At 43.5% G+C, this 27,055-nt stretch overlaps 1 protein-coding gene across 6 annotated transcripts in view; it reads right to left on the bottom strand.

Annotated features, from left to right (window-relative positions):
• The window catches only part of CNNM1 (cyclin and CBS domain divalent metal cation transport mediator 1), a gene marked incomplete at both ends in the record, with an annotated part of 58,515 nt that overhangs the window by 23,685 nt on the left and 7,775 nt on the right, over positions 1–27,055 (bottom strand). For all 6 annotated transcript variants that reach the window (XM_080911420.1, XM_080911418.1, XM_080911419.1 and 3 more), the window contains 5 exons: positions 3,430–3,477; positions 3,886–3,985; positions 6,233–6,402; positions 7,646–7,786; positions 10,639–10,782. In XM_080911420.1, the coding sequence (XP_080767546.1) occupies positions 3,430–3,477; positions 3,886–3,985; positions 6,233–6,402; positions 7,646–7,786; positions 10,639–10,782 (603 nt within the window). The remainder of the gene's footprint in view (positions 1–3,429; positions 3,478–3,885; positions 3,986–6,232; positions 6,403–7,645; positions 7,787–10,638; positions 10,783–27,055) is intronic.

Raw genomic sequence — 27,055 nt, forward strand, 5'->3', positions numbered from 1 at the left:
ATAGCACATCTCTTGGCAAAAATAAACCCTGCTTTGGAAAGCACAGGGATTCTGTTTATGGAGTCATCCTCCAGAGAGACAAAATAAAATGAATTTCACTGAAGGTCTCTGGAGAGGATATGCCATCATCTCATCAGGAACTCAGATGGCAGCGACCAGCACAGCCAGTGCCCTTAGAGATTGCACACACAGCATTCTCTCCGAGGGGCCCGCCTCAAGCTGACAAATCTGCTAAAGCCCAGCTTGTGCTCTGCTTTCCGTTGGTCTCATGTAGCCTGTTCAACCACAGGAGAGCACTCGGGTAGACATTCAGAGGCCAGGGTGTTCCTGTGAGGGCATCTGCTAGGAGACTTGATCCTGCCTGGGCCCCCAGGTGCCAGTGTTTGGCCAGAGACCTCAGGCAAAGGCAGGACAGGATTCTAGTGGCTCAATTGTGAGTCAACTTTATGAATCAAATCAGGTGGTTTCTAGAGATCACAACCGTTCCAAAGCACCTCTTTCTTTCCTCTCTCCTCTTCTGTTTCCAGACAGGAATGGTGTTGGCCATCACTCATGGGGTGGACTGCCCAAGACTTCTTGTCCTTTCCTCTTGTTACTCCTGATGCACTGGTCTACACAAAACTCTGTCTTATCTGATCCTTCTTAGGATCCCTTCCCAGGACCCAAATGAAACTGATCTACAGGATGAAGGCATATGAAACAATCAACTTGGTCCTTAACTCCTACAGCACAGGTTTGATCTGAAATTACTCATCTAAGCAGGGGAAGAGGAGAGGGTTTGATACCTACCTGGTAGCCATTCTGCCATAGGATGTTAATGAGTGAACTGGCCTCTGTGTGGAGACACCCTGGAGCAAGAAACTCCAGTCTTCAGGAGGATCAGTTCTTCCTACATTAAATGTCTACTCTGCTAAACAAATGGAAGGCTCGTTCTGTCCGTCTCCCCTGCCCCCTGCATCTCTCTGTGTATCTGAGCTCATATGAGGCTCCTCTAGAAAGCCAGGCTCCCTTACCATGGGCTCCAGGATTTCTTGGCAATCAAACTCAAGATATAGAATATGGGTCTGGCACAGTGGTCCACAGTCAGAGGCAGACAGACCTTTGTGCCTTCTGGTCTATATAGCAAGTTCTGGCCAGTCTGGCTACACAGTGAGACCCTGTCTCAAAAATGGGGCAGAGAACAGAGATGGATTGTGCTTCCTAGGCCACACTCGGGAACACCTGGGAGACTTCTCTGCAATCTCAGGCTCAACACTGAGACACACATCACAGGTGTTCAACCTACTAGGTCAAGATCCTGTAAGAGTTTGCTGTCCTGGTTTGGGCTCAGGTTCCACCTCCCAGCTACATGCTGGCTGGTTAAATGTGGAGCTGGGGGTTTCTAGACCTTGACATCAGCACCAGCTCAGAGAACAACACTGGTGTGGGAGTGGACTTTGCATTTAGCTCAAACTTCATTCTGGGCTACAGATTTAATAGAGGATGGACAACCTCATTGCCTCCTGGGCAATGTTCTTTTGTCTTTCCTGAATATGTATGTACAAAGGCTCAGAAGCATGGGAAAGAGAATTTAATGCTTCCTTTAGTTGTTAAATACAAAGTATAATGACTCATGTATATGAAGATGCATGACAAAACCTACCACTTTGTATGTTATCTTTTAAAAGATTAATAAAATAAGAAGAAAAAAAGATTATGGTTGCAAGTTTACTCTTCTCACTGATGTCATTGAAGGGTTTTTGATAGAACCAGGATCCGAGGAAGTCAGATAATATCTTCTTACTTGACATTGTCTTTATTTATTTGTGTGTCTGTGGGTGGGTGTGGCATAGCATGTGGGTGGAGGTCAGATATTTTCTTTTCCAATGTGGGTTCCAGGGTAACAAACTCAGTCATGAGACTCAGCAGCAAGGGTCCTTTTCGGCTGAGCCCTCCTGCTGGCCCTGTTTAAAGACTATCATATGAACTGGGGAAGGAAGGGGGAGGACAAGACCTATAAAACTCTTTGTTTTCTGTTTTTCTTTTCTCACAGCTCTTTTTGAAGCACTAGGGCAGAGTCAGCACTTCTAGGAAGCATCTTACAGTCCCAGGAGAAGGATATAAAGCGGGACACTGTGCCTCTTTCTGAGAATGAAGGGGTTACATATTACCTGGTCCTGGAACCTGTCTCTCACCTACAGCTCTCTACACTGAGAACAGATGCTTCTTTTATCAACCTTGCTCGACAGTCATTGGCTAACATAAATATATTATTATATTTCAGCCCCCTCTCTCAAACAAATCTGCTTCTACTCAAGTTCTGTATCCCCGAGGGTAGAACAGATACTTAAGACTTCATTTCAGCCAGCTGGTGGGCTAGAAAGGAAAATGCCATGGTAAATTATTCTATCATTTCCATACAGCAACTGAATTATGGACTAGAATGAATTTAAAATCTGTGTTCATTGTGCTTTGTATACTAGTCATGACACAGGAGATGATGTCCCATCTGGTTAAGTCACCAACTGGCTAGGTGATTTGGGACAAATCATTTCTTCACCTTGTATTATTAAAATCTTAATTGATAAACTTATTTATTTGTTATCTATTTTTTTTTTGTGGGGCTGGGATTTGAACTCAGGGTTTTGCCCTCGCTAGACAAGTACTTGACCTCTGCTCTGTACACCCACTATGTAAAACACTATGTAAAATCTCTTTTCTGATGAAAGGAAATACCCTATTTGACATTAAATTGGTCACTGCAAAATTTAGTGAGTCGAAAGGAATTCTAAAGTTTTCTCGATTACATTTCGAACACAATTGAAGCCATGCTTTCTACACACAAACACACACCAGTTCTGCACAGAAACTAGCAAGAAGGTGGAGCACAGAAGGGCAGATCAAGCCAGCCACCAGCCCTGTGCCAGGCTGCACCCCCAAGCATCATGCATGGCCAGATGGCAGAGGTTGTAGGCAGGGAAAGAGCAATGGCTAAGCAGCAGATTGTGCCAGCCTTGATTTACAATACTGCATGCCACAGTCACCTCTTCCTAAGGACAAACATCACGGACAAAAAATTACAGCACTTCAGATAGAGACCAAATTACCATCGTGGAGAAGGAAAGACTGAACCGCCACCAGAGCATAGAGACCAACTTCCTGCATCCTCTGGAAGGTGGCAACTCATGGTGTCCCCCACCCAAGCCACACTTCCATTCATCACTTTTGAGTGAACAGAGAAGCCTCAAGCCTCCTCCGTGCTCTGTGGGTGCCTGGCAGCGCTGGGGGTTGGGGGGGGGGAGCAGTGGTCATGGCAGAGCATTGTAAAGAAGCTGCCCGAATTCTTGTTAACCCAGCCCATGTTCAAATAGCTTGGTTCGGGTTCCCAAAGTGGGCCGGGGCAGGACCATGGCAGGGAAGACACGAGGAAGGGGTTTGAGAGACACATACGGAAGACAGAAGATCCAGCCAGACTTCCAACCTTCCGCACGTCATTATCTAAGGACAGAAGGGGGCAGCAGATTTCAGAAGTGATTCAGAAAACATACCATCTTTAAATCTCCCCTCTATTCCACCCCAGCACCGATTGATTAACCCTGAAGAAACCAGGCAAGCAGACAGGAGGGTGGGAAGAGGGGAGAGTGAAACAGCTCGTCCTTCCTTACTGAAAACCCTTCTCCACCTCCAGCACTTGTACATGATGACCTTTTCCACTCCCAACTCGGTCATCCGAAGAAAACTTATTTTTATGCCCTCTTTGCATAGAGGGAGAAATGAGAGTCCGGGAAGTGAAACAGCTTATTTTGAAGGTCTTCCACAGGAGTCAGAGAGTCATGACTTGAGCCTAGACTTTTCTTGGCCACCCCATTGCTTCCCTGATAAACCCCTGCTTGAGAACTGAAATACCTGAGCACGCGGTGGTCATGATGGCCGGGACGCCGTAGTAGGTAAAGGCTCCGTTCTCAAAGCGAAGGCCTTCCTTCCCAACCTCCACTTCCACTTTCCCCTGGAGAAAGAAGGAGTGTCAGGAGGGTCCTAAGGCTGAGATGAGCACTTCCAGCTCCTGCATCCGCTCAGACCCCAAGGACTTTGGTGGGTATTGACAAAGGACTCGCGTTATCACAGGGCAGTGTTACCTCTGCCTAGATTTACTTTAGAAACACAAGCTCCCGCTTTAGAAGCCCCTTGCAGTGAATTCACTGCGTTATGAATCCTAAAGCAGCACCCGGTCATGAAAAAACATGCTCTCTGATAGACTGTAGCTGCCGTAGAGGACGCAGGTATAACGCACCACCCAAGCCAGAACATAGTAAACACCTCCACTGGTTTACTTCCAGATGAGACCATTTCTGGGTCTGGATGAAATGGAATCTGCTCTTGTTGAATTCACCATCGGTGACAGTGATAACTAACATTCAGTGTCAAGGACAGTAATAACTACCATGAGTGTGAACAGCTGCATCTATGCATCTGATACTATTATGTGTATGTTGTGGATTCTCACTGCAGGGTTTCTCTGTGTAACCCTGACTGTCATGGAACTCACTCTGTAGATCAGGCTGGCCTTGAACTCAAGAGATTCGCCTGTCCCTGCCTCCCAAGTGCTGGAATTAAAGGCATGCACCATTATGCCTGACACCTTTGCATTTTTCAAGATAAACATTTACAAATGGGAAGATTATGAATTCTTGACAAAATGTGGATATATTCACATTAGGTAATAGTTACATCTTTCTTCTTTCCACTTTTTGGCATTTTTTAATAATAAAATGTTTAAAACAAGCGCCACCACCTGGCATGTGTAACATTTTTATGTCCAGTTGACAGATGGATGAATTGATTCAGGCTCAGAGAGGTTCACTGGCTTAGCCAAGGTTTGCTATCAAATAGAAACAATGACATTTTAAAGGTAAATATTTCCAATTCCTGAGAATACCTTCTGTTTTATTCCCTTCAGCTTTTTATTTGAAAACTTTCTGTTAAGCATAAGATGAAGGACTGCATGTGTCCTTGCATTATATATACAATGTAACATGATCCATTTCTAACAGTGAAGAAAATTACCCCATTTATGGGGGTAGAACAATCATTTTACTGGGGTTACTTGGAATGATATACAAGAGACAAATCATGTCATAAGAAAGGACAGGCTGGGGCTGGAGAGATGCCTCAGTGGTTAAGAGCACTGACTGCTCTTCCAGAGGTTCTGAGTTCAAATCCCAGCAACCACATGGTGGTTCACAACCATCTGTAATGATATCTGATGCCCTCTTCTGGGTTTGTCTGAAGATAGCTACAGTGTACTCATATATTCATATATCATAAACAAACAAATAAATAAATCTTTTTATTTTTAAAGAAAGGACAGGCTGAAGTGGACTGTAATGAACAGAAGCCAGTTTTAACTCAGTGTGATCTTGACTAGGACCTTAAGCCATCACTGTTTCCAGGGCCTATAAAACTCTGTTGAGAAGAGACACGGAGCCAGTGATGGAGCGGATGGTAGGGGTCAGGACAGGGTCAGCTGTGCTCCAGTGGAACTGTGCCTGACACTTTTAATTAAGTAATTAATTAATTTTATTTTGCCAAGTAGCTCTGCTTGCCCCAACCCAGTATGTAGATCAGATGATTCTAAAACACACTGCTAGCCTCCTGCCTTTGCTTCCTGAGCGCTGGGGTAACATGCCTGTGCTATCATGTACCAGCTGTGATATGTATACTTAAGACAGGCCTGTCCAGGTACCCAGGGAAGGCAATTGATACCTTCTTTCATTCAGTCATTGCTTCCCTTTCTGGCTATGGAACCACAGAGCACAAATGTATCTCATGGAGTCCAGGAGGCAGAGCAAGGGCCAGTGTAGAAGCCAGAGATGCTGAGAGTCAGATCAACAGAAGAGAGTGTTTAAGAAGAATAGGCTACACATTCAGGAGGCAGTGGGAGATACTCAAGCAGACACTCCAAGGTATCAGGATTCCACATGCCCTTTCAGTTCAGAAGAATGCCTTTACTGACCATACAGACTTCTCACTATCCCCCAAACATGCTGGAGTGCTCAGATGAAAGACCACAGAAGAAGCTACTGCTCCTGAGAGTTCACTCTTACATGCCCATGACTTTCCTGCAAGGATGCCTACCCCATTGGCCTTGTTCTCTGGGTACCCTGCAATGAGGGAAGAACAGCGGCAGGAATTCCCCTTCACCCTGCAGGTGGCCTCCTCTTACTCTTGGAAGTGCCCTGACCTTGACACCCACCTGTAAAAGGAGCACAAAATAGTCCACGGGGCGGCTGCGCTGGTAGAGGTAGTGTTCTGGGGCTTTCTTGTTCCTCTCATCAAACTTAAGCTCCTGGATCACATTGGGGTGTTTCAGAAGCCTGAGCAGGATCTTCTCAGAAAGGTACAGAGATTTAAAGGGCTCCACCTCTGGAAGGCAGCAGGGGGTGGGGGGTGGTGGTGGAGTTAGCATTTCTGCGCCTCCCCCATCCCTGCAGCAAAACCCACACAGCATCTGGGGTTTCCATCTAGAACAAGACCCTTAAGTTGGTTGAGGGTTCTGCTAATCCCTCAGATTGAGGAATTTTAATCCCCAGTGAGCATCCTGGGGCCTGCTCTAAGCCTTTTGGGGATGACTATTGATTCATTGCTATTTCGGGAGAAACAGGTCAGCATCTGGGAAATGTTAGTTTCGTTATGATTTTTCTCCTTGATTTTATTTAGAGTTGGACCCTGGACAACAAAATCATGGACACACAAAGTCTTTAATTTTACAGTGGAATGATGCATAGAGAATCGAGTCTGGCTTATCTGGATACTATTCACCTGCTGGTGGACATGAAATCCTATGTTAATAGAGAGGTAATGACTTATATAATAAGTTGTCAATAATGTAAAATATCATCTATCATATTTAACTATTAATAGGTATTATATATCGATACTTGAGTATTCTACTAAGTAATGAGGCTGCCTTGCTTTTTGGGAATTGATTCATGATTGAAAAAATTACATTAGACAAGATTACATGTTGAAACCCTACTGTAAGGAGGCTCTACTTTATCGTTACCCCCCTTTTAGCACCTGGAACAGCTCTGGATATAGCATTCACTATATCCTCAGTACATATATATTGTTATTAGCTAAAAATGGAACTTAGTCATGGACTGGCCATTCTATGTGAGCATATTAATTAGGGCTGAATGACATCAGAGAGTTCAAAGGCAAATCCTAGCCTCTTCATAAAAAGGGCTTGGTTCCTATGCTGTCTTTCTTTCTAAGGCACCAGGTTTCCCACCACAGACTCGTGGTGGGGACTAAAACACAGGGGCTCGTTGCTCGGTAGGATAATATTTTGCCCTCTGGGACAAAGGTCTGGAGCACCCCAATCCCAGTAGGATGGAGGAGGTTGGCTTCAGGCTCCCACTAGGAAGTGAGCAGAGGAAATGGAAGTTCTGCAGTGGTTTCCTTACCCTTTTTCTGGTAGAGTACACACTTCCTCTCCACAACACAGCAGGGAGCCTGGAGCTACCACAGGACCCCACAGGAGGCAGCCTTCTTCCTCAAACCCTGCTCTCAGCAGCACACCGGGATGGAGGATATTAAGAGATGTGGCCTCTGGTCTAGAGTCTACTAGAAGTGTTGAGGTAGGGGTGGGCCGGGCAGGTCCTACCTGTGGCCATGAAGCGGTGTGTGGCCAGCAGCAGCTGTGGCGAGATCTTCACTCTGACCTCCGAGTCTGAAAGCTTGAACAGAGAGAAATCATGCCGCCTCCTCTCCCGGTGTGGGACCCTCTGCTTTTTCCGATTGTCAGCTATAGAGCCACAGGGGAAATATGACAGTCAGAATCATTGTTGGTCTTTGGATGCTTACACAGATTCCTTGGGACCACACACTTCTGCAGTGCCAAGTGTAGGAGGCTTAGCCAACTCCCTCCCAGTAGGAGCCGGCAGGCAGCAGATGGTTCAGAGTTGCTTGTACTTAGGTGGTAGATGAAGGGGTGAGGAAAGCTGGCAGAGGAGGGTTGGAGGTGAGGTTTGGGGTGGGGGTGGGGAGGTTTTCATGCCCAGAGTTCTAAGGCTGGTTCTCTTACCTGAGAGCTGTGCAAACTCTCGATGCATCAGAGTTTTTGATTGTTTTAATCCATACAAGACCATTATTTAATAACTTCTCTAGTGCTGTTATTGTAAGGCTTCAATAGGCAACTGCACTTGGCAGTGTTTATTCAAGGTCATGGAAACATAGGCTGCTGGTTTTCTTGGTATCAAGGGGGTTAGGGTCTCCCTCTCTGTCCTCTTCCATTCCCTAGAGCAGGGTTCACCTAGTCCCTTTCCTGTGGGGATTAGCTGCACCAGGAGTGGTAGCTAAGCCACTGTCACATACCACTCACAATTCTCCTGCTTCCCCCGGGACCCTTTGGAGAAAGAATCATGGGAAATTCGAGGAAGAAGAACAGAAAAGGAATAAGCTCGTGTAGTGTTTTATAAAAAGATAAGGGAGAAGGAATACTTTTGGGGGGAAACATGGGGGGAGGGGTGTCTTTGCAGGCCCACGATAAGGCATCCCTTCTGAGGGACCAGCCATAAGATGGTATAGTATAGAACAGAGTTTATTCAGGGAATAGGGAGGAAGTGGAGAGGGTAGTGACAGAGAAAGGCAGAGAGAAGAGAGAGAGAAAGAAGAAGGAGGAAGAGGAGGAGGAGGAAGAGGAAGAGGATGAAGAGGAGGAGGAAGAGAGGCTGGGCATGAGCATGGGAAGATAGAGGGGCTGGGGAATGGAGAGAAGTGGGGGGGAGTAAGGGGCAAGAGGACAGAGCAAGAGCAAGAAAGCAAGAGAGAGAGGAGGGGGCAAGCAGCTTTTTTTATGGTGAGTCAGGCACACCTGGCTGTTGCCAGGTAACTGTGGGGCGGAGCCTAGACTAAATGCCAACAGAATGTATATATACTTTTCCAAAATCAGATTCTTTAGATGGGGACTCAGGCAGAGCCTGGAACTTCAGAGCTTGTACACTGCGCATGAGTCTGTGCACTGAGAAACCTACTTTCTTTAATTTAGTTTCTTACTTGTTTAAATGAAAAGTCTAGGGGGCTGGAAAGGTGGCTCAGGATTAAAAGCACTGGCTGCTCTTCCAGAGGTCCTGAGTTCAATTCTCAGCAACCACATGGTGGCTCACAACCATCTGTAATGGGATCCAATGCCCTCTTCTGGTGTGTCTGAAGACAATGACAGTGTACTCATATGTATAAAATAAATCTTTTTTTTTTTTGGTTAAAGGAAAGTGTACATATGTATACACATGTATAGATTCATGTTTATGTACATTACATGCGTATACATATACATACAATTTTTTCAAGTGAAGAAAGTGTTTCCTTTGACCACTTCTCTGTCGCTTTCCCAGAGTGTTAAAAAAAAAAGGAAGTGCTAACTCACCTCACCTACGCTGAGGGGAGGGGAAATCAATGTGTCTCTGTTCTCTTCAAACTCAGCCCAGAAAACAACAGGGCTGCAGGGCTTGTGGTAAAGTGGGCCAGAAACATTAGAGACTAAAGGAATATGTCCTCACAGCAGGAAGCAAGATCCCCAGGTTCTAGATTCCTTTTCCCCCACCTTCTTCTTCTAGAATTTGCTTCTTTCAGGCCTTTGGATTGGGAGGGGTACACCTTGTTTGAAAATGCTCAGGACTGCATTCCCAGGTCCCTAAAGGCAGGCACAGTGAGCCTCAGATTGTTTTCAGTAAGGGCTGGCCCATGTTTTAGATTTGATCTCTTCTTGGCCCACGGGTATCAGTGCCATATGACATCACAGCTTTTTGCTGTGAGGAAACAGTTTTTGGACAGTTGCTCTGGCAAACCGAGGTTGCTCTTCTCAAATGAGTTATCCCCAGGAAGGGAACGGGGTGGCTATCCTAGGAGATGAAACTCTGGGGAGGAAACATTTCTGGGCCAGAGACTCCCATGGATTTAGATAACATTCTAATCACATAGACAAAGCAAGCCCTTGTATTGCTGGCAAGCAAAGCGTTGATAAGGTCTAAGGGCCCAAAGCTCCAAAGTGGAGGCCATATTGTTCCTGAGGGGTGCAGGGAGAGGAAGAGACCAGAGACAGAAGCAGGAACAGGAGCCACACAGGGACTTGATCCAGGGGGCAGAAGAAAGAGTGGGAAATTTGGCAGGGGTGCTGCTAAAAGGCACGAGGGCCAAGAACAGCATCCAATAAGGGGCATTTGGCTTAGCACAAGGCAGTGCCATGACAGTGTTTACTGCTCACTGCTGGTGGGGTGTGAGGAGTTCCAAGGGGACCTGGGCTCTGTCTCTAGGAGACAAAGAGCTGCCATGGGAACAATGAAGGGGGTAGATTCAAGAGCAAAGAGCCCCCTGGCCTCCCCTGGGCACACTCTATTTCCCATAGCCATTTTTTTTTTCCATTTGAAGGCCAAACTATCTTTCCCCAGTTTTAACTGTGTTCTGGAAAGTTCCCTTCTGATAACACCTCACAGGCGTGTTCCCAGTGACGCAGGATAATGTGGGCCAGGGTATCTTGCCACGCTGGATGGCGGTGGATGACACACCCGTGCACAGACTTGCCCTGACACCCCATCCCATTGTTTATCAAATGGATGAGCCCCTGTGAGTCTCAGGGGAGCAGGAAGGACACACACTTACTGTAGAGGTCAGTTTCATCCAGGATCTCCGACTTGATGATCTCTTCTATGATGTCCTCCAGTGTGACAATGCCCATCACCTCATAGAAAGGGTCTCCTTCACCCTCGTTGTTCACTCTCTGGACAATGGCCAAGTGAGACTTTCCTGGAGAACAAATGAAACCAGAGTCAAACATCTGGATCATTTTCAGAGATAATTTCTGTTTGTGAGAAAACAGTACAGAGATTCTGTTTGACCAAAATCAGGACTGAATTCACCCCAGAACCATCTGAAAAGGAAAATTTGTATGCAAGTTATTTTTTAAAAAAATTTTTACACTCAAGATTTTATTCCCCTCCTGGTCCACCCTCCTACTGTTCCACATCCTATAGCCCCTCCCCTTCCCACTGTCTCCATGAGAGGATGTCCCCACCCCACCCACCCACCAGACCTCTAAACTCCCTGGGGCCTCCAGTCTCTTGAGGCAAAAATCCAGACCCAAGAGTCCTCTGCTGTCTATGTGTTGGGGAACTCATATCAGCTGGTGTTTGTTGCCTGGTTGGTGATCCCGTGTCTGAGAGATATCAGGGGTTCAGGTTAATTGAGACTGCTGGTCCTCTTAAAGGGTCGCCCTCCTCTTCAGCTTCCTCCAGCTTTTCTGTAATTCAGTCACAGGGCTCAGCAGCTTCTGTCCATTGGCTGGGTGTAAATATCTGCATCTGATTCTTTCAGCTGCTTGTTGTGTCTTTCAGAGGACGTCATGATAGCAAGTTCTTACCAACGGAAGCTTGATACTCAGAAGATATACAGATGTGTGTTGCTCAGTGATAGAGGTAAGTTCTCAGACCAGAACTGTTAGGCAGTTCCATTGTGTGAATATCACGGAGAACATGTTCACTGGCTAGCTTTCTGTCAACTTGACACAAGTTACAGTCCTCAGAGAAGAGGGAGCCTTAACTGAGAAAATGTCTGTATACAATAGGGGCTGCATGCAAGCCAGTGGGACATTTTCTTAATTGACTGATGGGGAAGGGCTGAGTCCATTGTGGGCAGTACCATCCCTGGGCTGGTGGTCCTGACTTCTACAAGAAAGCAGGCTTAGCAAGCCACGAGAAGCAAGCCAGTACGCAGCATTCCTCCATGGCCTCTACATCAGTTCCTGCTTCCTGATTCTCCCTGTTTGAGTTCCTGCCTGGCTTCCCACAATGGAATGTGATATGTAAACCAAATAAACCCTTTCCTCCCTAACTTGCTTTTGGCCATGGTGTTTCATCACAGCAATAGAAACCCTAACTAAGATAGCACTTATGTAAACTAATGGTTATATCATAATTAATGACATAATGGTTATGTCATAATTAACGACATAACGGTTATGTCATCACTAGATGACAATTTTATAAGACCATTCTACATAGTCTATTGTTGTCTGTAATATCACCATGTGGCACTTGATTATATTTTATAAACTTAGTTTGCACATAGGTTGGAGACATTTCTAGGGCATAATGTGGCATTTGAAAACTTTTACATACTACGTGATGATCAGATCAAGGTATTGGCAAGTCTACCAACTCAGCCTCATCCTGTCCCTGAATCAGGTCTGTGTGTACTAGCTTTTGAAATGCGTGATTGATCATTGTCAGGTAGGGCGCTGTTCTGTGTTCTGAGCCATTACAAGCTACTCCTCCTACCTAGCACACCACTGTTCCTGCTAGCCACACCCCTCCTTCCTTCCTCACCTCCTCCTGCTTCTTGCTTCTGACAACATTCTATGTTTCTTTTCAGGGAAGCTTTCTAACAGGCATCTAAAATGTAACCTAGTTACATTTTTTTCTTCGAGCTTTCACACATTGGCAAGCATTCATTAGCTGAAGGAGCCGGAAGAGCCTAACTGAAAAAGTAAGATGGGATTGGATTAGAAGTCAGTCTCCCTGTCATTAGTCATACTGGTTACTACCGTCTGGCAAATTATCTAACTGCCACTGAGTTGTCATTACACAGGTGGAATCAGGGACTAGTAAGGTGTGTCGATCCAAAAACAAGGCTGCTGGATTCCTGGAACTGGAAGGCTGTGGCTAATGTGTCCTGCTCCGGAACCTGGGTGGGCTTGTGACTACTTGAACCATTACCACTTAGGAGGAGTCTGTTCTGTACTCCTGAGGCTGGGTGATAAATAAAAACAACCTCTGCTGTAGAGACCCTGTGAGACATTTGTTGACTATCCTGAGGCCACCATGGTTCGAGAAACCACCTTAAAGTGGGTGCTTCAGTCTCAGATGACCCAGGTTTATTTATTTATTTTGTCTTTCCTAGTAATGGCCTAAGCACTATAAAGCAGAGAAAAGTTATCCTCTTGTGCCTTTCTTAGAAGCCATTAATGTAATAAGATGGGAATTGATTTCTATCTCTTTGGGGAGAGTGACTTGCTAGCAATACTCTAACTGGAGTAACCGGTGCCCATGAACTGATCACACAGCTGGGAGATTTATAAAAAGGTTTAGTGAGTTATAATGTAACATAGGCAGATGTGATGGTCATCTTGATTGCCAACTTGGTTGGGCTGAGAGATATCTAGGAGGTTAGTAACACACACTTCCGGTGTTTCTATGAAGGCAATTCTAGGACGGGGGGAGGCAGATCCATTTTAGGTGCTGTGGCCCCATCAACATGCCTCAGCCCAGATGGGATAGAAGAGTGAAGAGGAGAAAGCTTGTTTCTACAACCATTCTCCCTCTGCTTCCTGGCTGCCATGATACAAACTGCTCTCCCTTGGCCACCATGGCTCTCCATGGGGACAGGATGAAACCGGGAACCAAAGAAATCCTTCCTTGTTTAAGGTGTTTATCTCAGGAACATTCTGACTAATGTCTAACAACAAGCACTAACACCTGTTGAGCGCTTGCGTCATGCCAGACACTATTTGGAACACTTAACACACATCAAACGGTTTAACCCTCAAAGGAGCTGGAAAGTGGGGAGCGGCATTACACCCATCTTACAAAGGAGAGAATGGGAGCTCAAGTCGGGTTAGTGATAAACCTCAACTCGCACAGCCCAAAGGGGGCTGAGTTCGATTGCAGCTGTGTGACTGTATTCAGTCCTAACCTAAAGCCTGCCTTTCCTTCCCTTTACCTCCCTCTCATTGCTCCTGATGGAATTGGACCTAAGGAGAAAATTGAACCTAGAAAACAAAAACAAAAAACAAAATACCCCTTCCAACATTTTATTTTGTAACATGGTCTCACAAAGTTACCCAGGCTGGCCTTGAACTTCCATCTTCCAGTCTTACAAGAAGCTGATATTATGGGGCCTTTGCCATTAGGCCTGTATGAAGTATTTTCTAACTGCCTTTCTCTAGGTCAGTCTGTTTCCTTTTATAATACAGACACATTTCCTGATCCTGTTTCTAAAACGCAAACTGAGTGGTTCTATTTTTCTTGGCTACAAGACAAGGCATTTGTAAGGAGAAAATATGAGGTACTGATTCACATGAATTAGTCTTGAAAAAAAAATCCCCCAAAGCAGCTTTTGCTTATTTTCCAGAAGCATAATTAGCTATCATTTAACTTCCCTGTTGCTGTGATAACACATCTGACCAGAACAACTTAAGGGAGAAAGGGTTTATTTCAGCTCACAGTTTGAGGTTCTAGCTGATTACAGTGAGGATCACAGCAGAAGAACCTGAGGACCACTGTACCCTCATCAAGAAGCAGAGACAGGTGGATGCCTGTATTTAGCTCACTTTCCCCTCTATACAGTTTAGTACCCCAGCCTGGGGAATTGTGCGACCCTCAGGTGACTTTTCTCATTTACATCAACCCAATCAAGATAAACCCTAATAAGTAAGCCAAAAAGACCATCTCCCAGGTAATTCCAGATTTCACCAAATTGGCAATTGGGATTAACCATCACAGCTATCAAAGTGTAAAGGCAAAGAAACTCCTTGGGACTTGAAATGGAAATGATATTTGAAAGATGGTATTTGGTATTTTTACCACTTATGAACGGTCTCTAAGATTTCCCCATCTTCTACCTAAACTTCAACCTGCTTCTATGCTTCTAGCCGTGTTCATGTTCAAGAACTTTCCCCATAATGGTTAATGTTGACTGTCAACTTGATAGGGTCTAGAATCACCAGAGACACAAGCCTCTGGATATGTCTGAGAGAAATCATCTAGATAGATTCCTACTGATTGAAAGTGAAAGGGAGCTGGGCACAGCATTTGGCACATTCTGCTTGCCACCTGAAGACTCAGTGTGGCCAAACATATTAAGCTCCTGACTTCTTTCATGGTGCGCACATCTATAACCTGGAACTGCCAACAGAGAAACACTTTAAGTTGCTCTTGCAGCTCTTTTGTCACAATACCAGGAACTAACACAGTACTTAGAGAATCAAGTCTAGGGGCTGGAGAGATGGCTCAGTGGTTCAGAGCACTGACTGCTCTTCCAGAGGTCCTGAGTTCAAATCCCAGCAACTACATGGTGGCTCACAACCATCTGTAATGGGATCCAATGACCTCTTCTGGTGTGTTTGAAGATAGCCACAGTGTACTCATGTGTGTGCATCTCTCTCTCTCTCTCTCTCTCTCTCTCTCTCTCTCTTTCTCTCTCTCTCTCTCTCTGTGTGTGTGTGTGTGTGTATCTCTTAAAACAAAAAAATAGAATGAAGTCTAAACTCAAGTTGTTTAGTAAACTTAAGGCTGTACATTGTGGCTGTTCCCAGTATTCCCATTTTCTCTGCCACAGGCCATCAGCAGTCTGTCCTCTGGGTATTCCAGATAAACTCCACTTCCTGAGTTTCACCCTGGTGCCCCTTCTATAGTTCATAGTATGGCTTTCCCCATCCCATGTCTGCTGGCCCTTTAGGTTACAGCTTCAGGAGAAGCTCCCCAGCTGCCTTGGCCTCCAAAGCCTTTGTTACTATTGTAGCTTTGTGCTTCTTGTAACTAGTGACCCATACGTCCAACATTAGTGTCACTTTCTTGGAGGGTGAGCTCCTTCAGGACAAAGGGTTACGTCTTGTTAAACAGATTCTTTCACCTATCCAACACCTGGTAAAGATTTGATAAGCTGAACTAGGTTGGAGACCAAATAAAAATACAAAGCTTGTATGACAGATGTTACTAAGAACCTTACATTTCTGATAGCATATTATAGGTTTAAATGAATATTTCGACCCTCTGTCGGTACTCCAGAAAGTTACCCTATGAAACAACTGTTTCCTATCCGATTGGACTGAAGTGTTTTGTAGCTGAAATTAGATTATGCTAATTGTTAGAATGTGTGCAACTTAAAGATTAAAACAATTCCCAACACATTCTTTCTTAAACGTATGGTACCTGTTCTCACTTTTCAGCTGACATGTGCCGATGACAAAATAAATGAGTAACATCATGGAAAACCTAGGCAAACTGATTTCTTAAAATGGTTTGCTATAACTGAATATAAAAAATAACAGCCTTTTGTGCTGTGGGGCTCAAGCCGCATACAACACAGCCACACTTTCCAACAGCAGTTCATAGGCTAGAATCAAATACATGAACAGTTTACTGTTTTATAAATAACTTCTACATCATGGACACCCAAAGTGGGTTGTCCTCATACACAGGAAGATATGTACACCCAACCCAGCAAACACACACACACACACACACACACACACACACACACACACACACACACACATACACACACACACACAGATGAAGTTCTATACCTTATAAGGTCAATTTGAGGGTCACAAAGGGATTTTAAGCTTTACTTATATGCTAATCAAGATAGTGAGACACAGTGCCTATGCAACCCATTTGGAAACATTTTACAACCAGTCTCTAAGATACCCTTCAGACTTGTCACGATGTTCTTGTGTATATATGAAAGTTACAACCAAGTCCATCATTTTGTACATTTAATATACACTAATAAGAGGTAAGGTTTCCCTTCACAGCCATAGGAACTGACAAAGAAAGGAAGCTGCTGCCCTTCTGAGGGACAGATTGGGATAGGAAACAGGGGATGGCAGCCATAAAGCCCTGTTTTGAGCTAACACAACAGCGAGACAACCAGCTGTTTCCATGGTAAACACAGCCAGTGTCCTTCCTTCTCTTATAAAAGCTGAAAGTCTTTTAGAGCCCTATCCCGGTGTCCCTCTCTTCCTAGGCCTCAGGAGAGAGTGCTGCAGGTAATCTTATGTGAAGCCAATCTGTGGATGTGGAACATCTCACTCCCTTCTTTCCTGCCACAATACTCTGTGAATATTTTTCAATTTCAGTTAGGACAATAGCTATTACTATTATTATTATTGCTTTTACAGAAGCCACTGTTTACGCTATATATGTTCTCTAGTGCCAGGCATCAGACATACTTCATTGTACAATGACTCCATCTCTGGAAGATATAAAGAAACACAAAATCTCATGAAAAGACAACCCAGTTACAAAAATGACAAAAGGTGCTTCTGTAATTAATCAATAAGCATTAAAAAATGCTGAATTATATTATAAGCATTAGGAAAATTCAAATCAAATGGAAATGGAATATCACTATGTATTTACTAGAATGGCTATAAAGAAATCACAGGTGTTAGAGGGGGTATAGGAAACAAGGATTCTCCATCCTTGCTGTAGTGCTCTTAAACTATCACTTGGTCCAGCAATTTTACTCCTACACAGATGATGTATGGCCAACATTACTAACGATAGCATAGAAGTATCCACAACCCATGTTTCCAAACAAATAAAACGTGGTGGTAAGTCTATACAATGGAATGTTGTTTGGCCACAAAAGGGGTGAAGCAATGCTATCAAACACACATGCCTTGAAGACAGAGCTAATGTAAGAAGCCAGGCACACGCGGCTGCCTGCTATATGACTCCATTCATGAGAAATTTCCAAAATAGGCAAGTCTACAAAGGAAGACAATAGATTAGTGGCTGTCAGAAATGGTGGAAAGAAGAAAATAGGTAGTAGCTACTGGCTTCAGAATTTCTTTTGGGGATGAGGAATTATCCTAGGATTAGATGACCTGGGTGCTCACATAATTCTGTTAGTATGCTAAGACATAAACTAAACATTTAAGAGTAACTTTTATGACATGTGAGTTATATCTCTATGAAAATTTCTTTTAAACAGAAAGCCCTAACAGCTCATGGCTGAAGGGACAAGAGGTTAGTAAAGTTTAAAGCTACGAACCACTTGAAAGTATGAGGCAGAAGTGGGTTCGTAAGGGGGACACAATGACTGGAAAGAACAATAGTGGTGTGAGGCTGAGGAATTGGGCTGGTGAGTGTTGCTGACAGCATTCTGTCACTTTGTGTTCTAGGATGTGGTGACCAACAGTGGACCTAAGAGAGGCCAGGGAGAGCAGAGGAGGAAAGGACACCATTTGTGCTCCTTTGTGGAGGAGGAAATCATGAACAGAGGCACGGTCTTGGTCACACATAACAGGGGGAGAATCTGAAAGCAAGCAAAGGCAAAGCTTAGCCTTGGGAGGTTTAATGCTGTTATCAGGTTTTTCATTGACTCTCATGACTTGAGAGTGTTTAAAACTCACAGACTGGGGCAAGCCTGAAATAACGTCTGTTTTCATTTTTTTCTCAGCAAATGTTGATCTCCAATCTGTAGGAGATTAATCTCAACAGTGGGTCAATGGTGTGTTTGGATGAGTGGCTTACATTTGCCTACTTCCCTCTTCTGCTTCCTCATGAGATTCCATGAGTTTGAACTGTGACCTCCTCTGCTGGAACATTCCTTTACTGACTGGAACTGTCAAGTGATTTCCTATCACGACCAACCCATTCCTTTCAGTTTGTCCTTAATTTTGTAGAAAAGTAGGCTATCTGTCAGACAATTTAGGTTAATGACTATTGCAGTTATAGAATTTTCCAGTTTGTCAAGAAGCTCTCTAGATAACACAGAAAAGCCTATGTGAGATGCTATTGAGAACTACGTAAATTTCCTAAGAAATGGACGAGAAACGATTTTATGGGTCCCAGCTTGCTTTCAAACCAACGGACACATATGTGTCCTATGTATTTTTTTAAACAAGTTAACTCCCCCTTTCAACTTCCATTAATTAGTCCCCTCTCACGTGGTGGCCATATTCCTAGGGCAGGCAGTGTTCTTTGAGAATCATGACTGCTAATAGGAGAACATGTGCACAAAAGCAAAGCCATGCCAAGCTACGGCTTCGGAGGAGCAGGCTAAACGGAATGATCAGCTTTGCACACCCTTGGCAGTGTTCAAAGCCATGGGGCCTGGCACAGTTACCTCCTTTGTTTCTAAAATTAGCCAATGTAACAATATTTAAGTCAACTAAGTCGATGGGCATACTGTATCTCATTATGATGTATCAGAGGCAAGAGATAATTCTTCACACGTAAAGCTCTCTGATGATAGTTACTACAGTTGAGGCATTTTTACATGTCCCTTGATCATACAATTATGACATGGATGGACAACCTCTAGGCTGAGTTAAAAGGTAGTGGTTAAAACCAGTGGGGTTTAGGCTAATGCATGTTCTTCCCCTGCCATATATGTCCGCTGGGCATGTAGACATGCATGTGCGTGTAAATGGAGGCCAGAGGTCAACACTGAACATCTTCCCCTATGCTTGTCCACCTTATTCTTTTGAGACAAGGGCCCTCACTGAAGTACTCACTAATTTTCAAAACTAGTTGACCAGCTAGCCTCAGGAATCCTCCTGTCTCTGACACAGCTGCACACATTTTTGTTTGTTTGAGTGATGGGGATCCAAATTCAGATCCTCCAGTAGCGGGAACTTTACTGAGCCATTTCCACAGCCCGCTACTCTGCTGCATTCTCATCCAAGCTTTCTTCTCTCTCCTTTCCCTCTCCTCCTCCGCTTTTGGGAGACAGGATCTCACTATGTAGTCCTGGCTGGCTTGGCATGCACTCTGTAGACAGACTGGTCTCAAACTCACAGACATCTGCCTTTCCAACGGACTTTAAAAAAACAAAGCCTATATTTGTCTCTGAAATGTAAAACCTATATTTTACTCTGGGTTCATTTGTATTATACTCCTAAACTGGTAACCATACAAAATCTCGGATGTCTGGTATGGACCTCGTATCCAGACATTACAGAAGTCTATCCCTACCTTGATGGCTCAGCTCACTGGCCTTGTTTTTTTCTTGATTTCTAGAAGCTCTGGGCTCCTTTATCCAGAGATCTGTTTGCCTGAAGCCTCCTTCCTCTCTCTCATTTACAATCTCTAGATCCAGTGCTGCCCACATCCTAATAAGACACAAAGTAAAGAATGTCTACCTACAGCTTGACCCTTGCTTGGAACATACCTCCAGGGTGGTACTGAGGAAGTCGGAGACTTAAACCTTAATGAATCTGAAGGAGCTTAAATCACACTTCTGTAGGATTAAGTGGGGTCTATGGTGACTGATCTCTCTATTAAATAGTACCAAAGGTGAGATCCCTTTGCTCTTTGAGCCCTTTTACCTAATTCAATGGCTTTCACTTTTGGCTCTGGGTTAGAATTACTCCAAAAGCATTAGACACATTCTTCACAAGAGATCCCACACGAAGATATCCAACCTCTAACACTGTTCACACTCAAGACTGGCTTGGGGTAGAGTCATGACATCAATATTCAAAGTTTGGTTTCAACCGGCAGCATCACTGTCACTGCACTAGCTGGAAATAAGTTATCAGGTACCTCCCCAGACGCCCCGGAGTCAGAATCTCTGGGGGTTCATTGCAATGACCTGCGGTTCAATAAGCTTTATAGGTTATTTTAATACAGGCTAAAACACCAATTTAAAGGAAGGATTTGTGTCACCATAGTTATTGTCTGACACCTATGAAGAGAGGGTAAATACTGAGATGTCCATCAAACCTGAGACCCTTTCAGTACATCTAGTTTAAGATGCTAAGTCTTACAGGAAGGAGAAGATTTTTCTGAATTTACAAAGAATGGCTGTAGTCATAAGCTAAGTGCTACATTCTCTCACACAACACTGGGTAGATATAATGCTTCTGTTGACATGAATCAGATAGTTGGTGAATCTTAAAGCTGGGTATAGGAAGGCATCTTTTGTGGCCTTTGTACCAATCACTTCTGAGCAAGGCTTGACATGTTACATTACTAGGCTCTTGACATGTCTAAGGTTAATTAACTTCTACTCTACTGTAAGTCAGGTACTCAGAACTCAAGGTGTGCTCCTAATGTTGGGCGCTGGTGATTCTTTGTGTAAGTTTCTACTATCACCCGGCATCAACAACCAAAGCACAAGGCAGATCACTTCGATGGTTAACTATATTGAGACAGCAATTGAATGCCTGTTTATCTACAGGGAGTGGCAGGAGGAAGGTTTTGCCTATTCCGTATCTCCAAATACTGTCTGGCAATTCCTGGAGATGAGTTGGCTGTTACAACTTGGAGTTCACATTTAGTGAGCAGAAACAAGGACGAGGTTAAGTATCCTTCAATGTACAAGATGGCTTCCCTGGAATTCAACATAACTGAAGCTGGTAATGAAGTTGGGTAATGAAAGAAATTACATTACGTGTTTGTATTGGAAGACGTTGACATATCCTTCTAGGCCTTGAACAGCAAGGGGTACTGCAATATACACTGTTTAAGGAATGGCCCTCGGAGAGCTCTCACGGACCTTATTAGATAACATCCTCTGCCATGAGAAAAGCCAATAATCGACTTGATTCCTCATTGTTTCAAAAATAGCCACAGCACTCTGGTAAAGTGATTGTTTCCAGCACTGAAAATAGAAACTCGGAGGAGGGCACATTGCTTGGTAACCAAGAACAAAGGAAAGCAAAAACCCTGCATTCATGACCTTCGCTTTGTAGAACGCAAAGGCTCCTGTTATGCTCCTGCATAAGCATCATTCATTCTTTTGGTGGACAGCACTCTGTGACTTGCTACCAGTGTGAGACCTCCTTAGAACTACAACAAGAACATTACCTGGGTACTTGTTCTGGGACCTCATTTCTGATGCATAGAATCAGGATCCTGGGGGTGAGTTGGGAGTCAGACAACTAGAAGAATGAACTCTGCAAAAGACTCTTAAACTTACTGAAGTTTAAGGACTAGTGGCCTTGACACTTGCTGCTCAATGTGTGGGTCCTAGGCCAGAAGACTGGCAGCACTGGAAACTTGCTTAGAGTTTCCAAAGCTCAGACCCAGCCTAGTTCTCCAGAGAGAATCTGCTCTTCACTACGACCCCAGGTGGTTCTAATTCCAATTTGGGTATGAGAAAAACTGGCCCAGACTAATCCTAAACCTAGTCCTTGACACTTGATCAACAGGTACCACATGCCTCAAACATATATAGAGATTTTTTTTTTAAGCTAGCCTCATTTGTCATAGTAAGCAAAACCAAGTTTCTGTTTTGAAAAGATTTTTCCAAATGTAAAGGCTTTGCAACTAAGAGGGATTATCATTGCTACTTTTCTTTCAAGGCTTGGGGTTTTGCTATTGTAAAAGTAAAGGTCGGAGGGACATAGTGGTCCATGCATGCATATTCCAGCACTTAGGAGGCTGAGGCAGGGAGATTTGGAGTTGAAGATCAACTTGGACAAGACAATAAAACCCAGTTTCAAAAAATCAAAATAGTTTCAAAATTTAAAGTTGGGATCAGAGTTTTTTTTTTAAACTTTTCCCCCAAAATACTGTTATAAGTCTAACTAATTGCAGGCTACAAGAGAAGTTTGATTTCACAGGGTGCCTCTTTTTGATTATATGTATTTAAAAATGTTTTGTTTTTTTAAATTAATGATTAGTCAATTGATTGGGGGAGGGAGGCGCATGAGTGTGCACGCACTATGGTGCATGTACTGGTACAGAAGTCAAAGGACATTTTGGAGGAACTGGCTTTTATCTTCCACCATGTGGATCTTAGGGATCTACTCAGGGGGAGGGGCCCAGGTCATCAGGTTTGGTGGCAAGCACCTCTACATGCTGAGCCATCTTGTCGACCCTAGAGGTTTAATTGGGCCAACGATTACAGCCTCTGTGTTGGCGAAGAGCTCTGTGCTCCTACTGTTTATATCTTAATGATCTAGCACCCCACTGGGAGGAGATAAGGAAGAGCTACTGTATAACAGGCTGTGGGAGGGGGTCTTATTCCCTACATTCACCATCTAACAAATCCAGAAGAAAACACAAAGACATTCCCCCATTAACCCTATACCAAGCACACTGAACTGAAAAAAAAAAAAACAAAGCCCTCTTTCCCTCCCTGATTAAAAAACAAGGAACTGCAACCACTTTTTGAAGTCTTGTTTTACAGAAATAACAAGTGACGTCTTTATCACCAAAAAAAGAAAACAAAAATCTGTTGAGCCACTAAAAGGTAATTACAAAAAAAGCCAACTGTGTCATCCAGGGCACCATGGTAACCAGCATCACCAGGGCATGAAAAAACAGTTGTTAGTCACCAGAATGAAAGCCAGTTGGCAACTTGGCTTGCTAAGCAACACTACAAAAATAGCAGAGTAGAGGCTCCTTATGTGCAGGTCTGACTCTGCATAGCTTAGAAAGGACTACCCATGTCTCTCCATCAATCCTAACCTGAGGCTCCCAACCTAAGTCTAATCCATCACTCCTTTAACTAGCATTTATCAAAGCTTGCGTCTGAGGCAGGTGGTTTCATAGCTGAATGGAAGCCGTGAAATGCCAGATAGGGCAAGAGTCATTCGGTCAGAAGCGTGGTAAGGCAGGGTTTGCCTGAGACGGACTCAAAGGGAGATAACAACTGACCATCAGAGGACAGAGAAAACTGTGAGGAACAGAAGAGACCGGTTATGACACAGCAAAAAATAACTACATTCTCATGACCGTGATCCTGCGTCATCGAGAAAAAGACAGTTATATTTAGGATCATTAGAGGAGGCAAGAGTGGGCACAAGCAATTTTAGAACTATCACCATCGAAATAATAAGAGATGCTGTTCTGGCATGCATGGGGAGTAAAAACTGTGTTTGGCAAATACTTGATTTTCCAGAGTTTACGATTTTGGTAGAAGAGACACAGGCAAACGAGAATTGCTTTAGCACATGAAGACGCACGGCTGTCTCTGTTCTGCCTTTCTTTATCTAGCTCAAACTCCTGCCTCAGCTGGAATGCGCTTTCAGAATCGCTGATCACAGGCCTTTCAAGGCCAAGCAAAAATTGCACTTCCTCGGAAAAATTTTCTCAGGTCACCCAAGGACTTATGGTTCCTTCCTCTCTTCACCCACAGACACCCTTGCCTGTACCCGAGGCTGTCTCTTACTATCATTTGAATGAAGCCCTTTTCTTTCTCCTTGTTTCCACATTTCCATCTGTGTCTGCCCTGGCCCCAGTGCTGTAGGGAACAGTCCTGAACTGAGCTCTAGTGATGACAGCCACAGGGAAGCAGAAGGATCCTTGGGTTTTGCTGCCTGCACCCCTCCACTCAGAGCCTTTACTCAGTTACTGCCATCTTCTGGGAACCTTTTGTTTGGAGAAAGTTCTTCCTGTTCTTTAGGGTTCAGCTCAAATATCTGGGGACTAAGGAACCTACTCTTACCCACAAACCAGCTGAGCATATTCAAATAAAATCACGTTTTGTAATAATTTGTCAGCTAATGTTCTTCTCTCTGCTTACCCAACAGCACAGAGTGGCATCTACCTATTACTATATCCCCACGAAGGACAAGCCTCATCAATACATGGGAGAAGAATGAGGGTGGGATCTAAGTTTGATAAGGAACATGAACCAGGAAATAAGAGGGATGAAGATTTCAGGTTCCTAAGAGTGTGCCTGGAGGCAAGCCAGCTTTGGAGAATACCAGGAGAGCATGCAGAACCTCCTTCGAGAAATCCAAAGGTTCGAAAGAAGCTAGGAGCAGGCCACATGCATCTGAAGAGGTTAGCATATGAAACTGGGGTAAGCTACAATACACAGCATGTTTTGAATAGGAGATGAATTTTGAATCATCTCCGGTGAGATGATAAAAAGAAGAAATGGAATTTTACTGCAGCCCGTGGGATTTAGATTAGATGAAAAGACAGCCCTACAGTGAGGACTGGGTGGCCTATAAAGAAAGACTAACCCCAAAAGAAGAAAGCACTAGAAACTAGAGTCTTATTCAGGTTCCTTAACGCTTCCTTTGGCCCTAGCTGTGGTGTGATCTTATTTCTTTTGCTAGAGGCTGAGGGATGGAATGGGCAGAGAGAATACCACAGGAAAACATTATAATGACCACACTGAAAAATATTAAAAAAGGAAAGAAAAGGAAAGAAAAGCAAATCTACAATTTTTCATCATACAGAGTTATTTTAATTTTTCTTGTTTCCCTTAATTTTCTCCCTGTGCGGGACCGACCCTGTTTTCTCTATTGTTTGCTCTGGTGGTTTAAAGATTTGCAGCTCATTCCAAACCTCACTAATTACTAGTAATCCTTAACGCATTTAATAACATCTTGGCCTTTAATTTTAACCAGTGTACTTCAACATTGCATCTCAGTGTCACCAACTGAAGCCTTGATATTTTGACAGGCCTCTATTGGAATTAATCAATGAAATAATGATCCTTTCTACTGAAAAATCTCACATCAGAGTTCGGAAGTACTGACTTTTAGATTATTTACCAGTGAAAAGATTACAATCTGTAAGTGGGGCAGGAGCATTTCCTTGATGGTTTGAAATCCTTTAGGTAAATATCCCTTGCAAGAAGACCCAGGATTGAAGAGGGTGTACCTTGTAGTCCCATAGTGCAGTGTCACAACTATTCCCAGGCTTTAGGGTTCAACAAAAATGTTTAAACAAATCAATGGATGAGCAAAGACTGTACATAAAACAGCATAGGCTCTTTTGACAGTCATGCTAGCTTGCAGGTGGAGTAACAAGCACAGGTGGGTGGAGCTGCACAGAACACACTACTGTTTGGCAACACATTGTTTAATGGAGTTAACTATCAACACTCTGCAGCCCATGGGGGCTTGACATCAGAATACACTTTCGTGCCTCTTCTGTGTCTACACAGGGTTAGTTTCCTCTTAAAACTGTCTCCTAGGGAGTAAACTGTGTGCTAAGTAAAATAAACCTCAAGCAATCCGTATCATAAACTACACTTCCTATATTACAGTGCTCAGTCTTGAGAAAACTATTAAGAATAATCTATGAGACCATCACTCTAGGGATTAGACTAGAGCATTAGATTTGTAGATTATAGCAGGATCCTGTTTTTTCCCCTTTATTTTCTTTTCAAAAATATGAGGCAGTGCTTATGTGTAGTTGTGTATTTAAAATACTAGTGTTATTTAATGAGAGCAGGGATCATGGCTCAGCATTTAAGAGTATGTGCTCTTGCAGAGGACCTTGGTACCATTCCTAGCACCCACATTGGATTGCTCTTATCTGCCTGTTCTAGGCTATCTGTTGTCTTCTTCTGACCTCAATGGCTATCTGCACACACACTGTGCACATATGGACAAGCAGGCAATTACACATACACATAAATGTAAATCTATAGAAAGTTTATTTCATGATAATGGGATTCTTTTCACACTTCTTTTTTTCCTGTTGTGTTATATCTATTTTTTCTATATAAAGTATAGAAATCTATAAACCTCAGTGCAATTTATATAAAAGCAAAATATGTCATTTAATCAGTTGCCCCAACCTCTGAGTTTCTATTGCATCTTTACATTTCTATTATAGCATTTTATCTTAATGGTTCTTGTACAGGTTTTTAAATAGTTTTTGTCTTACACATATATTTATATATTGAGCTATGAGTCATGAACTGTAATGTCATTGGAAGTTATGGAGAAAGATGAGTTAGCCTGCTTTCTAGCTTGCAAAGAAATATTATTCTTAATGGTAGGTTCTTGACTTCTGGGAGTAGATTTTGTACTTCATGTACTTAGTCTGTGTTGTGTAGAGTGACCTAGAACTTGAGGTCCTTCTGCTTCTACCTCTGAGTGAAAGCAGGTTTGCATCACCTTGTCTTAGAACAGCATATTGTACACTAAAGACAACTGTAACAGTTGTTTCTAAAGAGAGAGATAGACAATATAGGTAGTATCCTTCCACTATTATTTAAAGTTTAATATGTCCTGTTCTATAGTCCAAAGCTATTAGGTTAAAGACAACCAAATATTCATTTACTAGAGCTCTGCAGAACTCATTTATTACATCCTAGTAGATCCTGAGTAATCCATTCACCCTTTCAAAAAACATTTATGATGTACTAAGCAACACATGGTGGTGAATGCCTATAATCCTAGAACTCTGAAGGCCAACACAGGAAGACTCCCACTTCATATCGTGCATTTAACAATACATACGGTGAACTGTGGAGGCAGCTCAGTTGTTAAAATGCTTGCATTGTAAGCAGGATAACCTCAGTTCTACCCCAAGGATCTACTTAAATATCGAGACCCACAGAAAAAGCTAAGTATGGTGGCCCATGG

This window comes from Micromys minutus, assembly GCF_963924665.1.
Source record: "Micromys minutus genome assembly, chromosome: 2".
Lineage (NCBI taxonomy): Eukaryota > Metazoa > Chordata > Mammalia > Rodentia > Muridae > Micromys > Micromys minutus.